Source organism: Coregonus clupeaformis, chromosome 20, assembly GCF_020615455.1.
Source record: "Coregonus clupeaformis isolate EN_2021a chromosome 20, ASM2061545v1, whole genome shotgun sequence".
In the NCBI taxonomy this organism is placed as follows: Eukaryota; Metazoa; Chordata; class Actinopteri; order Salmoniformes; family Salmonidae; genus Coregonus; species Coregonus clupeaformis.
Window position 1 is genome coordinate 15649158 of NC_059211.1, and position 20580 is coordinate 15669737.

Consider the following 20580-nt stretch of genomic DNA (forward strand, 5'->3'; position numbering starts at 1 on the left):
GGTTACAGAAAGAGAAAATTTAATGATGAACCATGTCTCATTGCGTTTGCCAGATGAGAAGCTCACACGTCGTTTGTGGGAAATAACATGACTGATAACAACAGAGGTAATTAGTGGAGCGTGTTGATGCGCCCTAAGAAAAAGTTGAATCAAAAACACTAACGTCAGGCCTCCCGAGTGGCGTAGCGGTCTAAGGCACTGCATCGCAGTGCTAGAGGCGTCACTACAGACCCGGGTTCGATCCCAGGCTGTGTCGCAGCCGGCAGAGACCCATGAGGCGGCACACAATTGGCCCAGCATCGTCCGGGGTAGGGGAGTGTCTGGCCGGCCGGGATGTCCTTGTCCCATCGTGCTTTAGCGACTCTAGCGGCTCTTGCGACTAGCGGCTGGCTTCCGGGTTAAGCGAGCAGTGTGTCAAGAAGCAGTGCGGCTTCACGAAATTGGGGAGAAAAAGGGGTAAAAAGTACAAAAATTGACAAATACCCTAACGTCAATGTGTATGAGTCTTAGGTGGCCTAGGCCTAACTAAACAATTTCTAACTCATAACTTACACACCTATGGAGAGTTGAGAGATTTGGATTGTTGCAAGACACATATCAATAGGATTTGCCAGGCTTATGTCTTGAAATCCTCTCCCCTGTCGTCTCCCCTGCCTCAGGATCGTGGACCAGGCGTCAGGCACGGAGATAGCTTCCTTCCCCATCTACAAGGTGCTGTTCTGCTCCCGGGGTCGCGAGGGCTCCATCGAGAGTGACTGCTTCTCCTTCACTGAGAGCTACCGTAGCTCTGAGGATTTCCAGATCCACGTCTTCTCCTGCCATATCAAGGAAGCTGTGAGTCACTTCTATTCTATTGAATTTCATTCTATTCTATTTATTGTTTGGATAATCATTATTGGTACAGCAGTAATGGAGTAAACATACACTTGATTTGGAGGTAGTCAAGATGGCGACCATGAGGTAGTCAGGTGAAGGTGATCCGTTTGGCATTCCCTCTCTTTATTAAAATATGCCTCTTAATAAGGAAAGAACTCTACTCAAAAGTCCCCTGTAGCTCAGTTGGTAGAGCATGGCGCTTGCAACGCCAGGGTTGTGGGTTCGTTTCCCACGGGGGGCCAGTATGAAAAATGTATGCACTCACTAACTGTAAGCCGCTCTGGATAAGAGCGTCTGCTAAATGACAAAAATGTCAATGTAAGAAATAACTGAAATGTTATGTATGCAACTGCATGTTATGGCAAATACTAGATAGAGAAATTAAGATAAACATACACAGCGAAACAACGCGACCAAGTAGCTGCCGACTTGACTAAAGTGAGTTTGTAGACACTACTCACAGAAATTCTCACTGGCAATGAGAAACTGTCACGAGAAGATCTCCAGAAAACCGTGGCTGAACAAAAAGGAATCATACCGGGGCTTACTGAAAGATTAAACGGGATGGAGGACCTCAGTCGCCGTTCAAGTCTTCGTTTCACAAATTTCCCCAAGAGCTGTGGAGCATCCGGAATGGAGGAATTCCTGGAGGGGTTAATACCACAACTACTGGTCCAGGAGAGCATCACACGGGCTCCCACAATCGAACGAGCGGCCCGAGAGGGGACACAAGCAGCAAACCAAGGGACATCATCGCAAAGTTCCTTAACTATAGGGACAAAGATTAAGTTATACGACAGGTCATCAAAGCCAAAAAGTCAGGAGTCTGACCTTTTTTGTATGAGGTTCATCGGATTTATGTGAACACCGACATGTGCAGAGACCTCTACATGAAACTGAGTGAATTCAACCCAATAAGAAAAAGTTGCATGAAGAACTAATCCCTTTCTCTCTGGTGTACCACACATAACTACGGGTCAAATGGAAGGAAAGGGACATCTCACTGAATAATCGAATTAGACTCCCAACATACAAATAACTCTATTAGAATGGTACGGGACTACAATACAGTTTTAAGTATGTCAGTGAACCGTGAAGACAATCATACTACCAACTATCACCATCTGGCGCTCAAAGAGATAATGAATATTATGGACACGTTGGATTTGACGACGAGGCTTAAAAACCCGGATCTCGTAAAATATACTTAAGCTAATTGGATTGATTATTTTCTGGTATCCGTTTCTATGGTGCCAAAAGTGAAAAAAATATGGATTTGAAGGTCAAACTGTATTGTTAGGGGATCTGAAAAACCATGATCAGTCAATGGGAAATATCATTATACTCTTGGGTGAAGTATTTATTTTTAGGGCAATAGCAGTAGAAGTGTTACAAATAGGGAGGTTCAAGACCCTCGTAAGACATAGTAAAATTATTGCAAAAGGAAATGGCAAAATGGCGTTCTACTGGGAAAGATGGGTTAATCTGTGGACATCGGAGGGTTGGAGATCAGAATGAATGGGTGAAAATCCAGCACTTGAAGAAAGAGGCAATTAGGATATGTATAATAATTTAACTACCTGAATCGTAGATGTGAGCGAAATATTGTAGATGTAAGTAGAAGTCTGTTAGTTTACTCCAAGTAGGGTAGGGGGAAAGTATAGAAGGAAAAAACATATTTAAAAAAATAAGAGGGATTAGAAATTATGCAAACAATGAAATTGATAATTGTAGGTTCTATCTGTAATATTAAAGCTGATCTACCATACACTTTATTTTATTTGAATTAATCAAGGATCAATTGGCTGGCTGTCTACCAGCCTTTAAACTTTCAATTCTAACAGACTATAAAGTACAATTCTATTCTCTCTTTTCCCCTCCTCTCCCCCTCTTCCTACAGGTGAGCCGGATCCTGTACAGTTTCTCCACAGCGTTCCGCCGCTCCTCCAAGCCAGCCCCTGACGTGAGGGACTCGGCCCTGCCCCTCTCCCTCGACAGTGACCTCTTCAACTTCACAGTCTCACTGGAGGTGCGGGAGGATGACAGCAAGGGAAACTACAGGTCAGCATGTAGCCACTAAACGCGCACACACACACTTATGCATGCTATGGGGTGGAGTCACTCACTCACTTTAACAGACCTTTAAGCCAACAACTTACTTTTTGTGTCTTTCCATCTTTATCTTCCCCCGTTCTCCTCTCCTCAGCCCAGTTCCCAAGGACCGGGACAAGTTCTACTTCAAGCTGCGGCAGGGCGTGCAGAAGAAGGTGGTGGTCACGGTCCAGCAGATGAGCAACCAAGAGCTGGGCATTGAGAGGTGAGGGGCTGCTGCCCACTTGATCCTTCTGTAAGGGCTTCTGAGCTGCATACACTAGACGGCACCACTGTCCTATACTGTAGCATGCTGTTCTTGTTATGAACAAGAACACACAACCCCTCTGGTTCATATAGGTAAATACAAGATGGAGACCGTGGGAAAGCTTGACATAAGGAAATATTATACAATAGACAAATATTTTTTTGTGCGATTTGACTTAAATGTATTTTTCATGCACAGTCATTGGAAATGAAACAATGAAGATAAGATTAGCCAACACAAATAGTCAATATAGAATTGCGCAGCGAGGAACCAGAAGAGCGAGTGTCCTCATTTCATGCTAGTCTATGCTGAAGTCATTGTGATGTGTGTTGAGTGTGTTTGTTTACAGTTTTAGACAGTGCAGCAGTTTAGCTAGTTGAATTAAGTCAGGTTTCTCACATAGCCTTCCTTCTTGTCACTCTGTTTTGTGTTTTCTGAAAGGCATTTAATAACCTTTTAGTTACAGTGCATTCGGAAAGTATTCAGACCCCTTGACCGTTTACACATTTTGTACATTACTGCCTTATTCTAAAATGGATTAAATAAAAAATAAAAATCCTCATCAAGCTACACACAATACCCCATAATGACAAAGCAAAAACAGTTTTTTTTGAAATTGTTGCTAATTTATAAAAATAAAAGAAAATAAATAACTTGTCCTACTGAAATTACTCAGCAGTAGCTGATGCATCTGCAGTGTGCACAGTGTGTGTCCTGATAATCGAAACCTAAACCTACAAATAGTCTATCTGAGCTGAAGGCTATGTCTAACGGTATCTGCCGGTAAACCATGAGAGAGAATAAATGACCTGATAACGAGAGAAATAGACGCCATAGATTACTAGAATAATCCTATATAAAATAGTCTGAAATAAACTCTTAAGAGACCTTCCCAAAAGAGACAATGAACGCTTGATCACTAACACTGATCGCCATGTGGGTGTTTAGCAATCCCACCACATGCTAGTATAAACAGCCCATCCAACACGGTGGACACTATAGCAGCCTTGATTAGTCATCGCATAGCTATACGACGTCAGCTTCCCCACTAATGTCCAGGGTGATAACTTAAAATCTGAGGAAGAAAGGTTAGGATTAGGTAGAAGTATCCATTTAAAATGAGGCTGTACTCCTGTGTGTATATACAGTGCATTCGGAAAGTATTCAGACCCCTTCCCCTTTTCTACGTTTTGTTACGTTACAGCCTTATTCTAAAATTGATTAAAAATAAAAATCCTCATCAATCTACACACAGATTCTTTAGCAAATGTATTACAAATAAAAAACAAAAATACCTTATTTACATGAGTATTCAGACCATTTGCTATGAGACTCGAAATTGAGCTCAGGTGCATCCTGTTTCCATTGATCATCCTTGAGCTGTTTCTACAACTTGATTGGAGTCCACCTGTGGTAGATTCAATTGATTGGACATGATTTGGAAAGGCACACACCTGTCTACATAATGTCCCACAGTTGACAGTGCATGTCAGAGCAAAAACCAAGCCATGAGGTCGAAGGAATTGTCCGTAGAGCTCTGAGACAGGATTGTGTCGAGGCACAGATCTGGGGATGGGTACCAAAAAATGTCTGCAGCATTAAAGGTCCCCAAGAACACAGTGGCCTCCATCATTCTTAAATGGAAGAAGTTTGGAACCACCAAGACTCTTCCTTGAGCTGGCCGCTTGACAGCCTGTTTGGAGTTTGCCAAAAGGCACCTAAAAGACTCAGACCATGAGAAACACGATTCTCTGGTCTGATGAAACCAAGATTGAACTCTTTGGCCTGAATACCAAGCGTAACGTCTGGAGGAAACCTGGCACCATCCCTATGGTGAAGCATGGTGGTGGCAGCATCATGCTGTGGGGATGTTGAGGTAGATATGTACACTGAACAAAAATATAAACGCAATATGTAAATGTTTGTCTGTTTCATGAGCTGAAATAAAAGATCCCAGAAATTTTCCATACTCACAAAAAGCTTATTTCTCTGAAATGTTGTGTACAAATTTGTTTACATCCCTTTTAGTGAGCATTTCTACGTTGCCAAGATAATCCATCCACCTGACGTGTGGCATATCAAGAAGCTGATTTAAACAGCATTATCATTACACAGGTGCACCTTGTGCTAGGGACAATAAAAGGCCTCTCTAAAATGTGCAATTTTGTCACATAACACAATGCAACAAATGTCTGATGTTTTGAGGGAGTGTGCAATTGGCATGCTGACTGCAGGAATGTCCACCAGAGCTGTTGCCAGAGAATGTTATGTTAATTTCTCTGCCATAAGCCTCTTCCAACGTTGTTTTAGAGAATTTGGCAGCACGTCCAACCGGCCTCACAACCGCAGACCACGTGTATGGCGTTGTGTGGGCGAGCGGTTGGCTGATGTAATCGTTGTGAACAGAGTGCCCCGTGGTGGTGGTGGGGTTATGGTATGGGCAGGCATTAGCTATGGACAACGAATACAATTCGTTTTTTAGAATGCAATTTCAATACACCGAAATGCTGTGACTAGATCTTGAGGCACATATTTTTTATAAATATTATCTGTGACCAACAGATGCATATCTGTGTTCCCAGTCATGTGAAATCCATAGATTAGGGCCTAATTAATTTATTTCAATTGACTGATTTCCTCATATGAACTGTAACTCTGTAAAATCTTTGAAATTGTTGCATGTTGCGTTTTATATTTTAGTTCAGTATACATATAAGTAAGGATAAAGTTACTAAGTAAAATGATAGACAATCAGTAACAGCAGTGCATGTGATGAGTCAAAGGAGTTAGTGCAAAAAGGGTCAATGCAGATTAAAAGTTAACCAATAGTTGCTGACTAACTATTTAGCAGTCTTATGGCTTGGGGGTAGAAGCTGTTCAGGGTCCTTTTGGTTCCAGACTTGGTGCATCGGTATGGCTTGCCATGCGGTAGCCGAGAGAACAGTCTATGACTTGGGTGGCAGGAGTTTTTGACAATTTTTAGGGCCTTCCTCTGACACTACCTGGTATAGAGGTCCTGGATGGCAGTGATGGACTGGGCTGCATGCACTACCCTGTGTAGCGCCTTGCGGTCGGATGCCAAGCCAATGCCATACCAAGCGGTGATGCAGCCAGTAAAGATGCTCTCAATGGTGCAGCTGTAGAACCTTTTGAGGATCTGAGGGCCCATGACAAATCTTTTTGGTGTTGTCGTGCCCTCTTCACAACTGTGTTGGTGTGTATGGACCATGATAATTCCTTAGTGATATGGACACAGAGTAACTTGAAGCTCTCGACCTGCTCCACTATGGCCCCGTGGCTGGGGGCGTGCTCAGCCCTCTTTTTCCTGTAGTCCACGTTCAGCTCCTTTGTCTTGCTGACGTTGAGGGAGAGGTTCCTGTCCTGGCACCACACGGCCAGGTCTCTGACGACCTCGAAAACATACTGATGGTGTTGGAGTCGTGCACAGCCACGCAGTCGTGGGTGAACAGGGAGTACAGGAGGGGACTAAGCACGCACCTTTGAGGGGCCCCCCGTGTTGAGGGTCAGCGTGGCAGATGGTGTCATTGCCTACCCTCACCACCTGGGGGCGCCCGTCAGGAAGTTCAGGATCCAGTTGAAGAGGGAGGTGTTCAATCCCAGGGTCCTTAGCTTAGTGATGAGTTTGGAGGGCACTATGGTGTTGAACGCTGAGCTGTAGTCAATGAACAGCATTTTTTTTATTTGTCATTTAGCAGACACTCTTATCCAGAGTGACTTACAGTGGTGAATGCATACATTTTCCATACTGGTTCCCTGTGGGAATCGAACCCACAAGCGCCATGCTCTACCAACTGAGCCACACAGGACCCAAACATTTTGCGAAGCCCATCAAGTCCCTGATTGGTGAACCACTGATCCATTCACAGCTCTTTGTCTATGGCAAGGTTAGGGATACTCACACACAGTGCTGATAACATACAGTGTTTTCAAACTACATATTTGACACATGTTTACATTGTGCATTTTCATAGTAATTATTATTCAACTTGTCCTCACCTGGGTTTTGAACTCACAACCTCTTGGTTCATGGCATTCAGATCTTCCTGCTACGCCACCATGTCTGTGTTCTCACGTAGGTGTTCCTTTTGTTCAAGTGGGAAAGGGCAGTGTGGAGTGCAATAGAGATTGCATCATCTGTGGATCTGTTGGGGCATTATGCAAATTGGTGTGGGTCCAGGGTGTCCGGGATGATGGCGTTGATGTGAGCCATGACCAGCCTTTTAAAGCATTTAATGGCTACATATGTGAGTGCTACGGGGCGATAGTCATTTAGACAGGTTACCATGGCATTCTTGGACACAGGGACTATGGTGGTCTGTTTGAAACATGTAGGTTTTAGACTGGGTAAGGGAGAGGTTGAAAATGTCAGTGAAGACACTTGCCAGGTGGTCAACACATGCTCTGAGTACGCGTCCTGGTAATCCGTCTGGCCCTGCAGCCTTGTGAATAATAGTAGCTTGCACGAGTATATCATGCCTTCTTATTACATCAGTAAGGTCATGTTTATGAAAGGTCAACCTTACGAAGGAGGGAGGGGTGAAATCAAAGCTCTTCCGATGAGTATCTTTATTCTATGGAAGCATAATAAATGGTTTATATTATGAAGTAGTGATTCTCACTGCAACCACTTGATGGCACACCTATCATAAGAAACAGGCACATAGTGGTCTCTGTTTCCAAGTGATATTACCACTGCTTTGCTGTAGTTCAATTTGGATTCTTTGAATTTATAAATAGAGCCATGCATATTCACCCAAACGAGCATTCGACTAGAGTACAGGATTCAGAATTGGGTCACTGTGTAACAAAATGTACCTGTAGCTTTGCTAATGCCATACTGATGGAGAAACGTTGAATTAACATTTTGATTATTATATTTTACAGCCACTGAGTCGCTCAGGAAATACCATTTTTCTTTATAATGAAACCAAATGCTGCCGAAACCCAAACTTTGGGTTTTATGAAATGATGAAAGGTGAGTTGCAGTGCCCCCTTTATCCATTGGCCCTGACCTGTGTTCCTGTCCCTCAGGTGTTTTGGGATGTTGCTGAGCCCAGGGCAGAAGGTTCGGAACAGTGACATGCATCTTCTAGACATGGTGAGCAGCAATCTGTGTGGTTTCCTTTATTCACATAACCAGGTTATAGAACAGCACTCAATTTCTATGTACTGAATTGAACTATCGCTATGAGACGTCATTGTGTCTTTTGTTGACTTTAGTATACTCTTTATTGGACAGGTTGAACAGAGTTGAATTGAAAATCGATTCTTTGGCTTTTGATTGGAATGGCTTTGGTCTTTGAGGCCTGTTGACCATGATTGTATATAATTTCTCAATATTTGTGCCTATGTGAAGGAGTCCATGGGGAAGAGCTTGGATGGAAAGTCATATGTGATCACGGGTACATGGAACCCCAACATGGCTGCCTTCCAAGTGCTGAATGAAGACACACCTAAAGGTGAGAATCATCCCCCAATCCCTCAACCCTGTCACCAGCCTATTTTACTTACGCATGGTATTGTCAACCAGCCTGACACATTAGCATACTGAAGCATGTCATTGTCAACCAGCCTAGCATACTGAAGCATGTCATTGTCAATCAGCCTAACACACCAGCGTACTGAAGATTGCCATTGCCAACCAGCCTAGCTGTCGCATTCGTAGCTGGCCAGACAGATTCATATGATTTTATGACTTCATCAATTCTAATGGACCTCTGCCTAATAAGCAGAAAACAACACAAATGAAAGCTCCTATACTATTATATTGTTTATCTTACGATTTTCATCTGAGGAGATGGATAGCTGAGATGGCAAATTAAAGTTTCATTTATGATAATGACAGGGGGAAGGCACTTATTTGCTTCTTTTTATGCCAGGCACTGTTTTCTCCACAGTAGAACAATAATGAGTCGTTAGGATGTCCCCGGGACGTCACAAAACGGTCGCCTGAAGTCGTCAGGACGTTGTAATGGTCCCCTGGAGGTTTTGTGTAGTTCCCGTCGCTTGATGGTCCCAAGAGAACGTTCTCTTGGGGTCCTTTGTGTAGTTCCCTGTAAGTTCCCAGGACATCACTGAGGGCCATGTCAGGACCTTTTTAGGACGTTTTCAGGACCGTCATGCCACGTCGTAAGGACTAGTAAAATGAAAGTCCTGAGAACGTCCTAAAAAGGTCCTGACATGGTTCTCAGTGACGTCCTGGGAACGTACATGGAACTAGACAAGGGTCCCCCAGAGAACGTTCCCTTGGGACTAACACTCGACTTTCTTAGAACCTTCTGATAACGTTGCGCCGAAACCCTTAAGGGACCTAATGGGAACATCACAGAATGTCCTCAGGATGTCCCATGTTTGCTGGGGAAAGCCTATTAGAATAGCAATATTGTTGTTGTGCTCTATCTATGATGGGTTTAGAGCGCTAGCAGCGTTCAACCTCAGTGGTTATCAGGGTCAGAGACTGAGGAAAGGGGATGTGGTAGACTTTACTGGTGCTGAGCTTTTCATTTGTGCTAATTGTAGCTAATGGTCCTGTCCAGGTGGTTCCAGACTTGACCTATATAGCTAGCACCTTTTTAAAAATGATTTATTTTGGCACTCAACCAACACTGGACATTATTTTAAAGGCATTTCAAGTGAAATGATGTAGTTGCCTAAAATTGTGGTAACATTTCTTACTTTGAACAGTCACAAAATAGTCACTGCCTCTAACATTTGATACCACCAATTCCCTACGAGGGCCTGCAAAATAAATAATATATGTCCCAAACCAAATAGGCTGTCTGAAAACGTGGGTGGTTTGGACACCTTTTCATATATCGGGTCCCAGTGTAATGCAATGTAAGATGCTGCCGAGCGGTGCAAGTGCAAGACCTCAACTCAATGAACTCATTATATCAAACAAATTAGCAGCGCTGCTGAGTTGCTGACTCGGAAGTCAGGAGAGTTTGACTTAAACCTATATGGCAGCTTGTCAAAGCAACCCAGCTCAGGGGAGTTAGGTAGTGTAAAGCCACACTTCCTCCACAAAGAAAACAGACCATTCGTGTGAATGATTCCACTCTAGGAGAAAAGGAAGTAGGTAATTACGATAACTGGCTTGCAGAACATGTATGTAAACATTGGATAATAACGTGTTTCTGTATGAATAATAAACCAGAGCCAGAACATTTAGGAATTATCCATATAGATTTTAACTGATTTACTGTAGCTAATGGTTTTTGAAATATGAAGCTATATGCACTGGAAGATTTCCCACAAAACATGAACATAATTTTTTTGTTATACAAAACAGCCTTCTACCATAGACGCAAGGCCATAAACCACACAGCTTACTTCATGTCAAAACTGGGAGAGACTAGACTTCTAAAAACAATGGCCTTAGCGGTCTCAACTAAACAAATCCTTCTTTGTTGTCAGCGATTCGGCACGCAGGAAAAGGTATTCCTGTGGTATCTGAAGCTTGAAGGGATGCCGTTTCCTAAAACATATTTCTAAACCAACATTTTATGCTTGACTTTTATCGTAATTGGAATCTATTTTTAGGCCATTCTTTACAAGGCAGTGTTGAAAACTTTTTTTTTTCTGGTTAATTACAATAATAAAACCTTCTCACTGTGAAATGGGTTATTTTTCCCTCTGTTTCATAGCTCGGCGATTGCTATCTGTTGTTGTTTATTTTTCTCACAATTGTTTTTTGAACGAAAACAATGGGATGTGGCAAGATCTGTTTTCCCAGACGTCACTTTTTCACTTGGATGAAGCTGGGGACACTAGAGGATAGCTTAGATTTACGCTGCACTACATACATATCACACACAGCTTGTCTCATGCTGTGATTTGGAATGCAGTTTCCTTAGATTCTAAATAATTAATAGATATTTAAAGATACTGAGTTTCTTGTTTGTAGTAATAGGATTCTAGTTTTTAAATGGGTCCATAGTCTCTTTCTCTGGGAATGGTGAGGTCAGAGAATAGGTGTGCTGCTGTCACTAGTTTGACAGTTGGTGGCAGTTGTGGGATCCAAGCCCTCTGAGGAAAACACGTTTGGTCTACCTAATAAAAACAGCAGGCAATATATTTTCTCTGTGTTCTATAAACATACAATTTAAAGCAAGTTAATAGCCTACCATTTCACTATATCCACTTAGTGTGTCAACCCGCAACGCCCACTTTTAATCCAGGCAGGTACAGATGCAGTATACATTCTGAAACTGATGTTGGCACTACAAACACGCCCTCCAGTGTGTGACCTTGTCCTCTCTGTGGTGGTCTCTCTCCAGATAAGCAGGTGTACATGACCGTTGCGGTGGACCTGGTGGTGTCTGAGGTGGTGGAGCCGGTGCGCTTCCTGCTGGAGACCCTGGTGCGCGTCTACCCGGCCAATGAACGGTTCTGGTACTTCAGCCGCAAGGCCTTTAGCGAGACCTTCTACCTGAAACTCAAACAGGTAAATAAATGGTCAGTTAATAAATATCCCAAATATCCCAACCTTTACCTCATCACATACGTAATAAATATCCCAACCTTTAACTCATCACACGCGTAATAAATATCCCAACCTTTACCTCATCACACATGTAATACATATCCCAACCTTTACCTCATCACACACGTAATACATACAGTGGGGAGAACAAGTATTTGATACACTGCCGATTTTGCAGGTTTTCCTACTTACAAAGCATGTAGAGGTCTGTCATTTTTATCATAGGTACACTTCAACTGTGAGAGATGGAATCTAAAACAAAAATCCAGAAAATCACATTGGATGATAAAAAAAAAAAAAAAATTTGCATTTTATTGCATGACATAAGTATTTGATCACCTACCAACCAGTAAGAATTCCGGCTCTCACAGACCTGTTAGTTTTTCTTTAAGAAGCCCTCCTGTTCTCCACTCATTACCTGTATTAACTGCACCTGTTTGAACTCGTTACCTGTATAAAAGACACCTGTCCACACACTCAATCAAACAGACTCCAACCTCTCCACAATGGCCAAGACAAGAGAGCTGTGTAAGGACATCAGGGATAAAATTGTAGACCTGCACAATGCTGGGATGGGTTACAGGACAATGGGCAAGCAGCTTGGTGAGAAGGCAACAACTGTTGGCGCAATTATTAGAAAATGGAAGAAGTTCACGATGACGGTCAATCACCCTCGGTCTGGGGCTCCATGCAAGATCTCACCTCGTGGGGCATCAATGATCATAAAGAAGGTGAGGGATCAGCCCAGAACTACACGGCAGGACCTGGTCAATGACCTGAAGAGAGCTGGGACCACAGTCTCAAAGAAAACCATTAGTAACATGCTACGCCGTCATGGATAAAAATCCTGCAGCGCACGCAAGGTCCCCCTGCTCAAGCCAGCGCATGTCCAGGCCCGTCTGAAGTTTGCCAATGACCATCTGGATGATCCAGAGGAGGAATGGGAGAAGGTCATGTGGTCTGATGAGACAAAAATAGAGCTTTTTGGTCTAAACTCCACTCGCCGTGTTTGGAGGAAGAAGAAGGATGAGTACAACTCCAAGAACACCATCCCAACCGTGAAGCATGGAGGTGGAAACATCATTCTTTGGGGATGCTTTTCTGCAAAGGGGACAGGACGACAGCACCCTATTGAGGGGAGGATGGATGGGGCCATGTATCGCGAGATCTTGGCCAACAACCTCCTTCCCTCAGTAAGAGCATTGAAGATGGGTCGTGGCTGGGTCTTCCAGCATGACAACGACCCGAAACACACAGCCAGGGCAACTAAGGAGTGGCTCCGTAAGAAGCATCTCAAGGTCCTGGAGTGGCCTAGCCAGTCTCCAGACCTGAACCCAATAGAACATCTTTGGAGGGAGCTGAAAGTCCGTATTGCCCAGCGACAGCCCCGAAACCTGAAGGATCTGGAGAAGGTCTGTATGGAGGAGTGGGCCAAAATACCTGCTGCAGTGTGTGCAAACCTTGTTAAGACCTACAGGAAACGTATGATCTCTGTAATTGCAAACAAAGGTTTCTGTACCAAATATTAAGTTCTGCTTTTCTGATGTATCAAATACTTATGTCATGCAAAAAAATGCAAATTAATTACTTAAAAATCATACAATGTGATTTTCTGGATTTTTGTTTTAGATTGCGTCTCTCACAGTTGAAGTGTACCTATGATAAAAATGACAGACCTCTACATGCTTTGTAAGTAGGAAAACCTGCAAAATCGGCAGTGTATCAAATACTTGTTCTTCCCACTGTATCCCAACCTTTACCTCATCACACACGTAATACATATCCCAACCTTTACCTCATCACACACGTAATAAATATCCCAACCTTTATCTCATCACACACGTAATAAATATCTCAACCTTTACCTCATCAGGACAATACAAAAGGGGATTTTGGTTCTTTATAGGAAGGATGTTGTATGTTCTGCTTACTAGCCCTTAGGGATTTGGACTCAAAAGATTAAAGCAATAGGACGCTTACTTACAACCAAAGTGGAGGTATCTGTCCTATTGTTTTTTTCTGTGTAGTCCTCTATGTTAAGTGAGCATTAGGTGACCCTGGGAAGACACAGGAAACAAAACCACTTAGAAGTACTCCCCTCTTCATTATCTAATCAGATAGCTACACTACAACCGAGCCTGTCTGTGTACACACACAACCAGGCCTGGAATTTCATGACTTTAGGGGCATGGCCATTTGGCCTTCAAGAGGTGCCCAATCTGCCAGGGCACCAAGGCCATTAACCAAAATAGGCAATTACATTGATTTGAAAACTGGAAAACAGTAGCTATTCTGTTAAGAAAAACAAAAGTGTATGTAAATGTACATGAATAATTAGCCTAAATGTCGAATTGTAGGTGATTGCCTATGCGTATTGTCGACAGTCTGTCATGTCCAGACCTATGCTGACATGAGGCGCCTGAAAATGTAGGCAAACTTTAATGAGTTTTAATTTTATATACAGTTGAAGTTGGAAGTTTACATAATGACAGGTTTGAGTCATTAAAACTTGTTTTTCAACCACTCCACAAATTTCTTGTTAACAAACTATAGTTTTGGCAAGTCGGTTAGGACTTCTACTTTGTGCATGACAAGTAATTTTTCCAACAATTGTTTACAGACAGATTATTTCACTTATAATTCACTGTATCACAATTCCAGTGGGGCAGAAGATTACATACACTAAGTTGACTGTGCCTTTAAACAGCTTGGAAAATTCCAGAAAATTATGTCATGGCTTTAGAAGCTTCTGATAGGCTAATTGACATCATTTGAGTCCCCTGTAGCTCAGTTGGTAGAGCATGGCGTTTGCAACGCCAGGGTTGTGGGTTTGTTTGGGGGCAGTATGAAATTTTTTTATTCACTCACTAACTGTAAGTCGCTCTGGATAAGAGTGTCTGCTAAATGACTAAAATGTAAATTGGAGGTGTAACTGTGGATGTATTTCAAGGCCTACCTTCAAACTCAGTGCATCTTTGCTTGACATCATAGGAAAATCAAAAGAAATCAGCCAAGACCTCAGAATAAAAATTGTAGACCTCCACAAGTCTGGTTCATCCTTGGGAGCAATTTCCAAAACGCCTGAAGGTACCACGTTCATCTGTACAAACAATAGTACGCAGGTATAAACACCATTGGACCACGCAGCCGTCATACCACTCAGGAAGGAGACGTGTTCTGTCTCCTAGAGATGAACGTACTTTGGTGCGAAAAGTGCAAATCAATGCCAGAACAACAGCAAAGGACCTTGTGAAGATGCTGGAGGAAATGGGTACAAAAGTATCTACAGTGGGGAAAAAAAGTATTTAGTCAGCCACCAATTGTGCAAGTTCTCCCACTTAAAAAGATGAGAGAGGCCTGTAATTTTCATCATAGGTACAAGTCAACTATGACAGACAAAATGAGAAAATAAATCCAGAAAATCACATTGTAGGATTATTAATGAATTTATTTGCAAATTATGGTGGAAAATAGGTATTTGGTCAATAACAAAAGTTTCTCAATACTTTGTTATATACCCTTTGTTGGCAATGACATAGGTCAAACGTTTTCTGTAAGTCTTCACAAGGTTTTCACACACTGTTGCTGGTATTTTGGCCCATTCCTCCATGCAGATGTCCTCTAGAGCAGTGATGTTTTGGGGCTGTCGCTGGGCAACACAGACTTTCAACTCCCTCCAAAGATTTTCTATGGGGTTGAGATCTGGAGACTGGCTAGGCCACTCCAGGGCCTTGAAATGCTTCTTACGAAGCCACTCCTTCATTGCCCGGGCGGTGTGTTTGGGATCATTGTCATGCTGAAAGACCCAGCCACGTTTCATCTTCAATGCCCTTGCTGATGGAAGGAGGTTTTCACTCAAAATCTCACGATACATGGCCCCATTCATTCTTTCCTTTACACGGATCAGTCGTCCTGGTCCCTTTGCAGAAAAACAGCCCCAAAGCATGATGTTTCCACCCCCATGCTTCACAGTAGGTATGGTGTTCTTTGGATGCAACTCAGCATTCTTTGTCCTCCAAACACGACGAGTTGAGTTTTTACCAAAAAGTTATATTTTGGTTTCATCTGACCATATGACATTCTCCCAATCCTCTTCTGGATCATCCAAATGCACTCTAGCAAACTTCAGACGGGCCTGGACATGTACTGGCTTAAGCAGGGGGACACGTCTGGCACTGCAGGATTTGAGTCCCTGGCGGCGTAGTGTGTTACTGATGGTAGGCTTTGTTACTTTGGTCCCAGCTCTCTGCAGGTCATTCACTAGGTCCCCCGTGTGGTTCTGGGATTTTTGCTCACCGTTCTTGTGATCATTTTGACCCCACGGGGTGAGATCTTGCGTGGAGCCCCAGATCGAGGGAGATTATCAGTGGTCTTGTATGTCTTCCATTTCCTAATAATTGCTCCCACAGTTGATTTCTTCAAACCAAGCTGCTTACCTATTGCAGATTCAGTCTTCCCAGCCTGGTGCAGGTCTACAATTTTGTTTCTGGTGTCCTTTGACAGCTCTTTGGTCTTGGCCATAGTGGAATTTGGAGTGTGACTGTTTGAGGTTGTGGACAGGTGTCTTTTATACTGATAACAAGTTCAAACAGGTGCCATTAATACAGTTAACGAGTGGATGACAGAGGAGCCTATTAAAGAAGAAGTTACAGGTCTGTGAGAGCCAGAAATCTTGCTTGTTTGTAGGTGACCAAATACTTATTTTCCACCATAATTTGCAAATAAATTCATAAAAAATCCTACAATGTGATTTTCTGGATTTTTTCCCCTCAATTTGACTGTCATAGTTGACGTGTACATATGATGAAAATTACAGGCCTCTCATCTTTTTAAGTGGGAGAACCTGCACAATTGGTGAAATACCTTTTTTCCCCACTGTATATCCACAGTAAAACGAGTCCTATATCGTCAACCTGAAAGGCCGCTCAGCAAGGAAGAAGCCACTGCTCCAAAACCGCTATAAAAAAGCCAGACTACGGTTTGCAACTGCACATGGGGACAAAGATCGTACTTTTTGAAGAAATGTCCTCTGGTCTGATGAAACAAAAATAGAACTGTTAGCCCATGATGACCATCGTTATGTTTGGAGGAAAAAGGGGAACGCTTGCAAGCCGAAGAACACCATCCCAACCGTGAAGCACGGGGGTGGCAGCATCATGCTGTGGGGGTGCTTTGCTGCAGGAGGGACTGGTGCACTTCACAAAATAGATGGCATCATGAGGAAGGAAAATTATGTGGATATATTGAAGCAAGATCTCAAGACATCAGTCAGGAAGTTAAAGCTTGGTCGCAAATGGGTCTTCCAAATGGACAATGTCCCCAAGCATACTTCCAAAGTTGTGGCAAAATGGCTTAAGGACAACAAAGTCAAGGTATTGGAGTGGCCATCACAAAGCCCTGACCTCAATCCTATAGAAAATCTGTGGGCAGAACTGAAAAAGCGTGTGCGAGCAAGGAGGCCTACAAACCTGACTCAGTTACACCATCTCTGTCAGGAGGAATGGGCCAAAATTCACCCAACTTATTGTGGGAAGCTTGTGGAAGGCTACCCGTAACGTTTGACCCAAGTTTAACAATTTAAAGGCAATGTTACCAAATAGTAATTGAGTGTATGTAAACTTCTGACCCATTGGGAATGTGATGAAAGAAATAAAAGCTGAAATAAATAATTCTCTCTACTATTATTCTGACATTTCACATTCTTAAAATAAAGTTGTGATCCTAAGTGATCTAAGACAGGGAATTTTTACTAGGATTAAATGTCAGGAATTGTGAAAAACTGGGTGTAAATGTATTTGGCTAAGGTGTATGTAAACTTCCGACTTCAACTGTGTGTATATACAGTGGGGAGAACAAGTATTTGATACACTGCCGATTTTGCAGGTTTTCCTACTTACAAAGCATGTAGAGGTCTGTAATTTTTATCATAGGTACACTTCAACTGTGAGAGACGCAATCTAAAACAAAAATCCAGAAAATCACATTGTATGATCTTTAAGTAATTAATTTGCATTTTATTGCATGACATAAGTATTTGATACATCAGAAAAGCAGAACTTAATATTTGGTACAGAAACCTTTGTCTGCAATTACAGAGATTATACGTTTCCTGTAGGTCTTGACCAGGTTTGCACACACTGCAGCAGGGATTTTGGCCCACTCCTCCATACAGACCTTCTCCAGATCCTTCAGGTTTCGGGGCTGTCGCTGGGCAATACGGACTTTCAGCTCCCTCCAAAAATGTTCTATTGGGTTCAGGTCTGGAGACTGGCTAGGCCACTCCAGGACCTTGAGATTCTTCTTACGGAGCCACTCCTTAGTTGCCCTGGCTGTGTGTTTCGGGTCGTTGTCATGCTGGAAGACCCAGCCACGACTCATCTTCAATGCTCTTACTGGGGGAAGGAGGTTGTTGGCCAAGATCTCGCGATACACGGCCCCATCCATCCTCCCCTCAATATGGTGCAGTCGTCCTGTCCTCTTTGCAGAAAAGCATCCCCAAAGATTGATGTTTCCACCTCCATGCTTCACGGTTGGGATGGTGTTCTTGGGGTTGTACTCATCCTTCTTCTTCCTCCAAACACGGCGAGTGGAGTTTAGACCAAAAAGCTCTATTTTTGTCTCATCAGACCACATGACCTTCTCCCATTCCTCCTCTGGATCATCCAGATGGTCATTGGCAAACTTCAGACGGGCCTGGACATGCGCTGGCTTGAGCAGGGGGACCTTGCGTGCGCTGCAGGATTTTAATCCATGACGGCGTAGTGTGTTACTAATGTTTTTCTTTGAGACTGTGGTCCCAGCTCTCTTCAGGTCATTGACCAGGTCCTGCCGTGTAGTTCTGGGCTGATCCCTCGCCTTCCTCATGATCATTGATGCCCCACGAGGTGAGATCTTGCATGGAGCCTCAGACTGAGGATGATTGACCGTCATCTTGAACTTCTTCCATTTTCTAATAATTGCGCCAACAGTTGTTGCCTTCTCATCAAGCTGCTTGCCTATTGTCCTGTAGCCCATCCCAGCCTTGTGCAGGGCTACAATTTTATCCCTGATGTCCTTACACAGCTCTCTGGTCTTGGCCATTGTGGAGAGGTTGGAGTCTGTTTGATTGAGTGTGTGGACAGGTGTCTTTTATACAGGTAACGAGTTCAAACAGGTGCAGTTAATACAGGTAATGAGTGGAGAACAGGAGGGCTTCTTAAAGAAAATCTAACAGGTCTGTGAGAGCCGGAATTCTTACTGGTTGGTAGGTGATCAAATACTTATATCATGCAATATAATGCAAATTAATTACTTAAAAATCATACAGTGTGATTTTCTCTGGCTTTACTATTTATAGGTATGTGTTTGGGTAAAAATAACATTTTTGTTTTATTCTATAAACTACTGACATTTCTCCCAAATTCCAAATAAAAATATTGTCATTTAGAGCATTTATTTGCAGAAAATGACAACTGGTCAAAATAACAAAAAAGATGCAGTGTTGTCAGACCTCGAATAATGCTAAGAAAAGAAAGTTTATGTTCAGAAATGAATATTTGGTCGAATAACCCTGATTTTCAATCATAGCTTTCATGCGTCTTGGCATGCTCTCCACCAGTCTTTCACATTGATGTTGGGTGACTTTATGCCACTCCTGGCGCAAAAATTAAAGCAGCTCGGCTTTGTTTGATGGCTTGTGACCATCCATCTTCCTCTTGATCACATTCCAGAAGTTTTCAATGGGGTTCAGGTCTGGAGATTGGGCTGGCCATGACAGGGTCTTGATCTGGTGGTCCTCCATCCACACCTTGATTGACCTGGCTGTGTGGCATGGTGCATTTCCTGCTGGAAAAACCAATCCTCAGAGTTGGGGAACAATGTCAGAGCAAAAGGAAGCAAGTTTTCTTCCAGGACAACCTTGTTCGTGACTTGATTCATGTGTCCTTCACAAAGACAAATCTGACCGATTCCAGCCTTGCTGAAGCACCCCCAGATCATCACCGATCCTCCACCAAATGTCACAGTGGGTGCGAGACACTGTGGCTTGTAGGCCTCTCCAGGTCTTCGTCTAACCATTAGACGACCAGGTGTTGGGCAAAGCTGAAAATTGGACCTTACTCCAGTCCTCTACGGTCCAATCCTTATGGTCTTTTGCAAACCTCAGCCTGCTTCTCATTGATGAAGGGCTTTTTTCTAGCTTTGCACGACTTCAGCCCTGCCCCTAGGAGCCTGTTTCGAACCATCCTCGCCGTGCACTTCACCCCAGCTGCCGTTTGCCATTCTTTTTGTAGGTCACTTGATGTCATCCTACGGTTGTTGAGTGACATTCAAATTAGTTGGCGGTCATCCCGGTCAGTAGAGTTGTTTTCGCCCTCTGCCGGGCTGTAGCTTTGTTGTCCCCATTGTCTGCTGCTTGACCTTGTTCTTATGAACCGCCGTCTTTGAAATTTTAAGGATGGAAGCAACCTGACGCTCACTGTATCCCTCTGCCAGTAAAGCCAGAATTGAACCCTTCTTTTCCTCACTCAAAACTTTCCTTTTCAACTCTTTTGGCATGGTCAATAGTATTTTTTTTATTCATATTACTTTTGAGGTACTATTAGCACTGTTTTTGCCATCCAGCTGGTCCTTATTGCAAGAGGATAGTGATGACCACAGCAGTGGTTTTTATACTTTTCCTCGTTAAAAAAGATTTGGTTCATGTGATCACCTAATCAGTACCTAATTCAGTAGAATGAGGTGTGCCTGTGTTGGAATTCAACAGACACTGGAATGGAATGGCTGTCATACATGTAGGTTTAGGAAAAATTTGCAGTGGCCTCTTAATTTTTTTCCACAGCTATGTCTGTCTGTCTGTCTG

The 20580-nt window shown here is 43.1% G+C and overlaps 1 protein-coding gene across 4 annotated transcripts in view; it reads left to right on the top strand.

Annotated features, from left to right (window-relative positions):
• LOC121533712 (rab GTPase-activating protein 1-like) overlaps positions 1-20580 on the top strand; it is a 170347-nt gene that overhangs the window by 15760 nt on the left and 134007 nt on the right. For all 4 annotated transcript variants that reach the window (XM_041839880.2, XM_041839882.2, XM_041839883.2 and 1 more), the window contains exons 5-10: positions 660-834; positions 2777-2937; positions 3083-3193; positions 8288-8354; positions 8613-8715; positions 11536-11702. In XM_041839880.2, coding sequence (XP_041695814.2) covers positions 660-834; positions 2777-2937; positions 3083-3193; positions 8288-8354; positions 8613-8715; positions 11536-11702 — 784 coding nt within the window. The remainder of the gene's footprint in view (positions 1-659; positions 835-2776; positions 2938-3082; positions 3194-8287; positions 8355-8612; positions 8716-11535; positions 11703-20580) is intronic.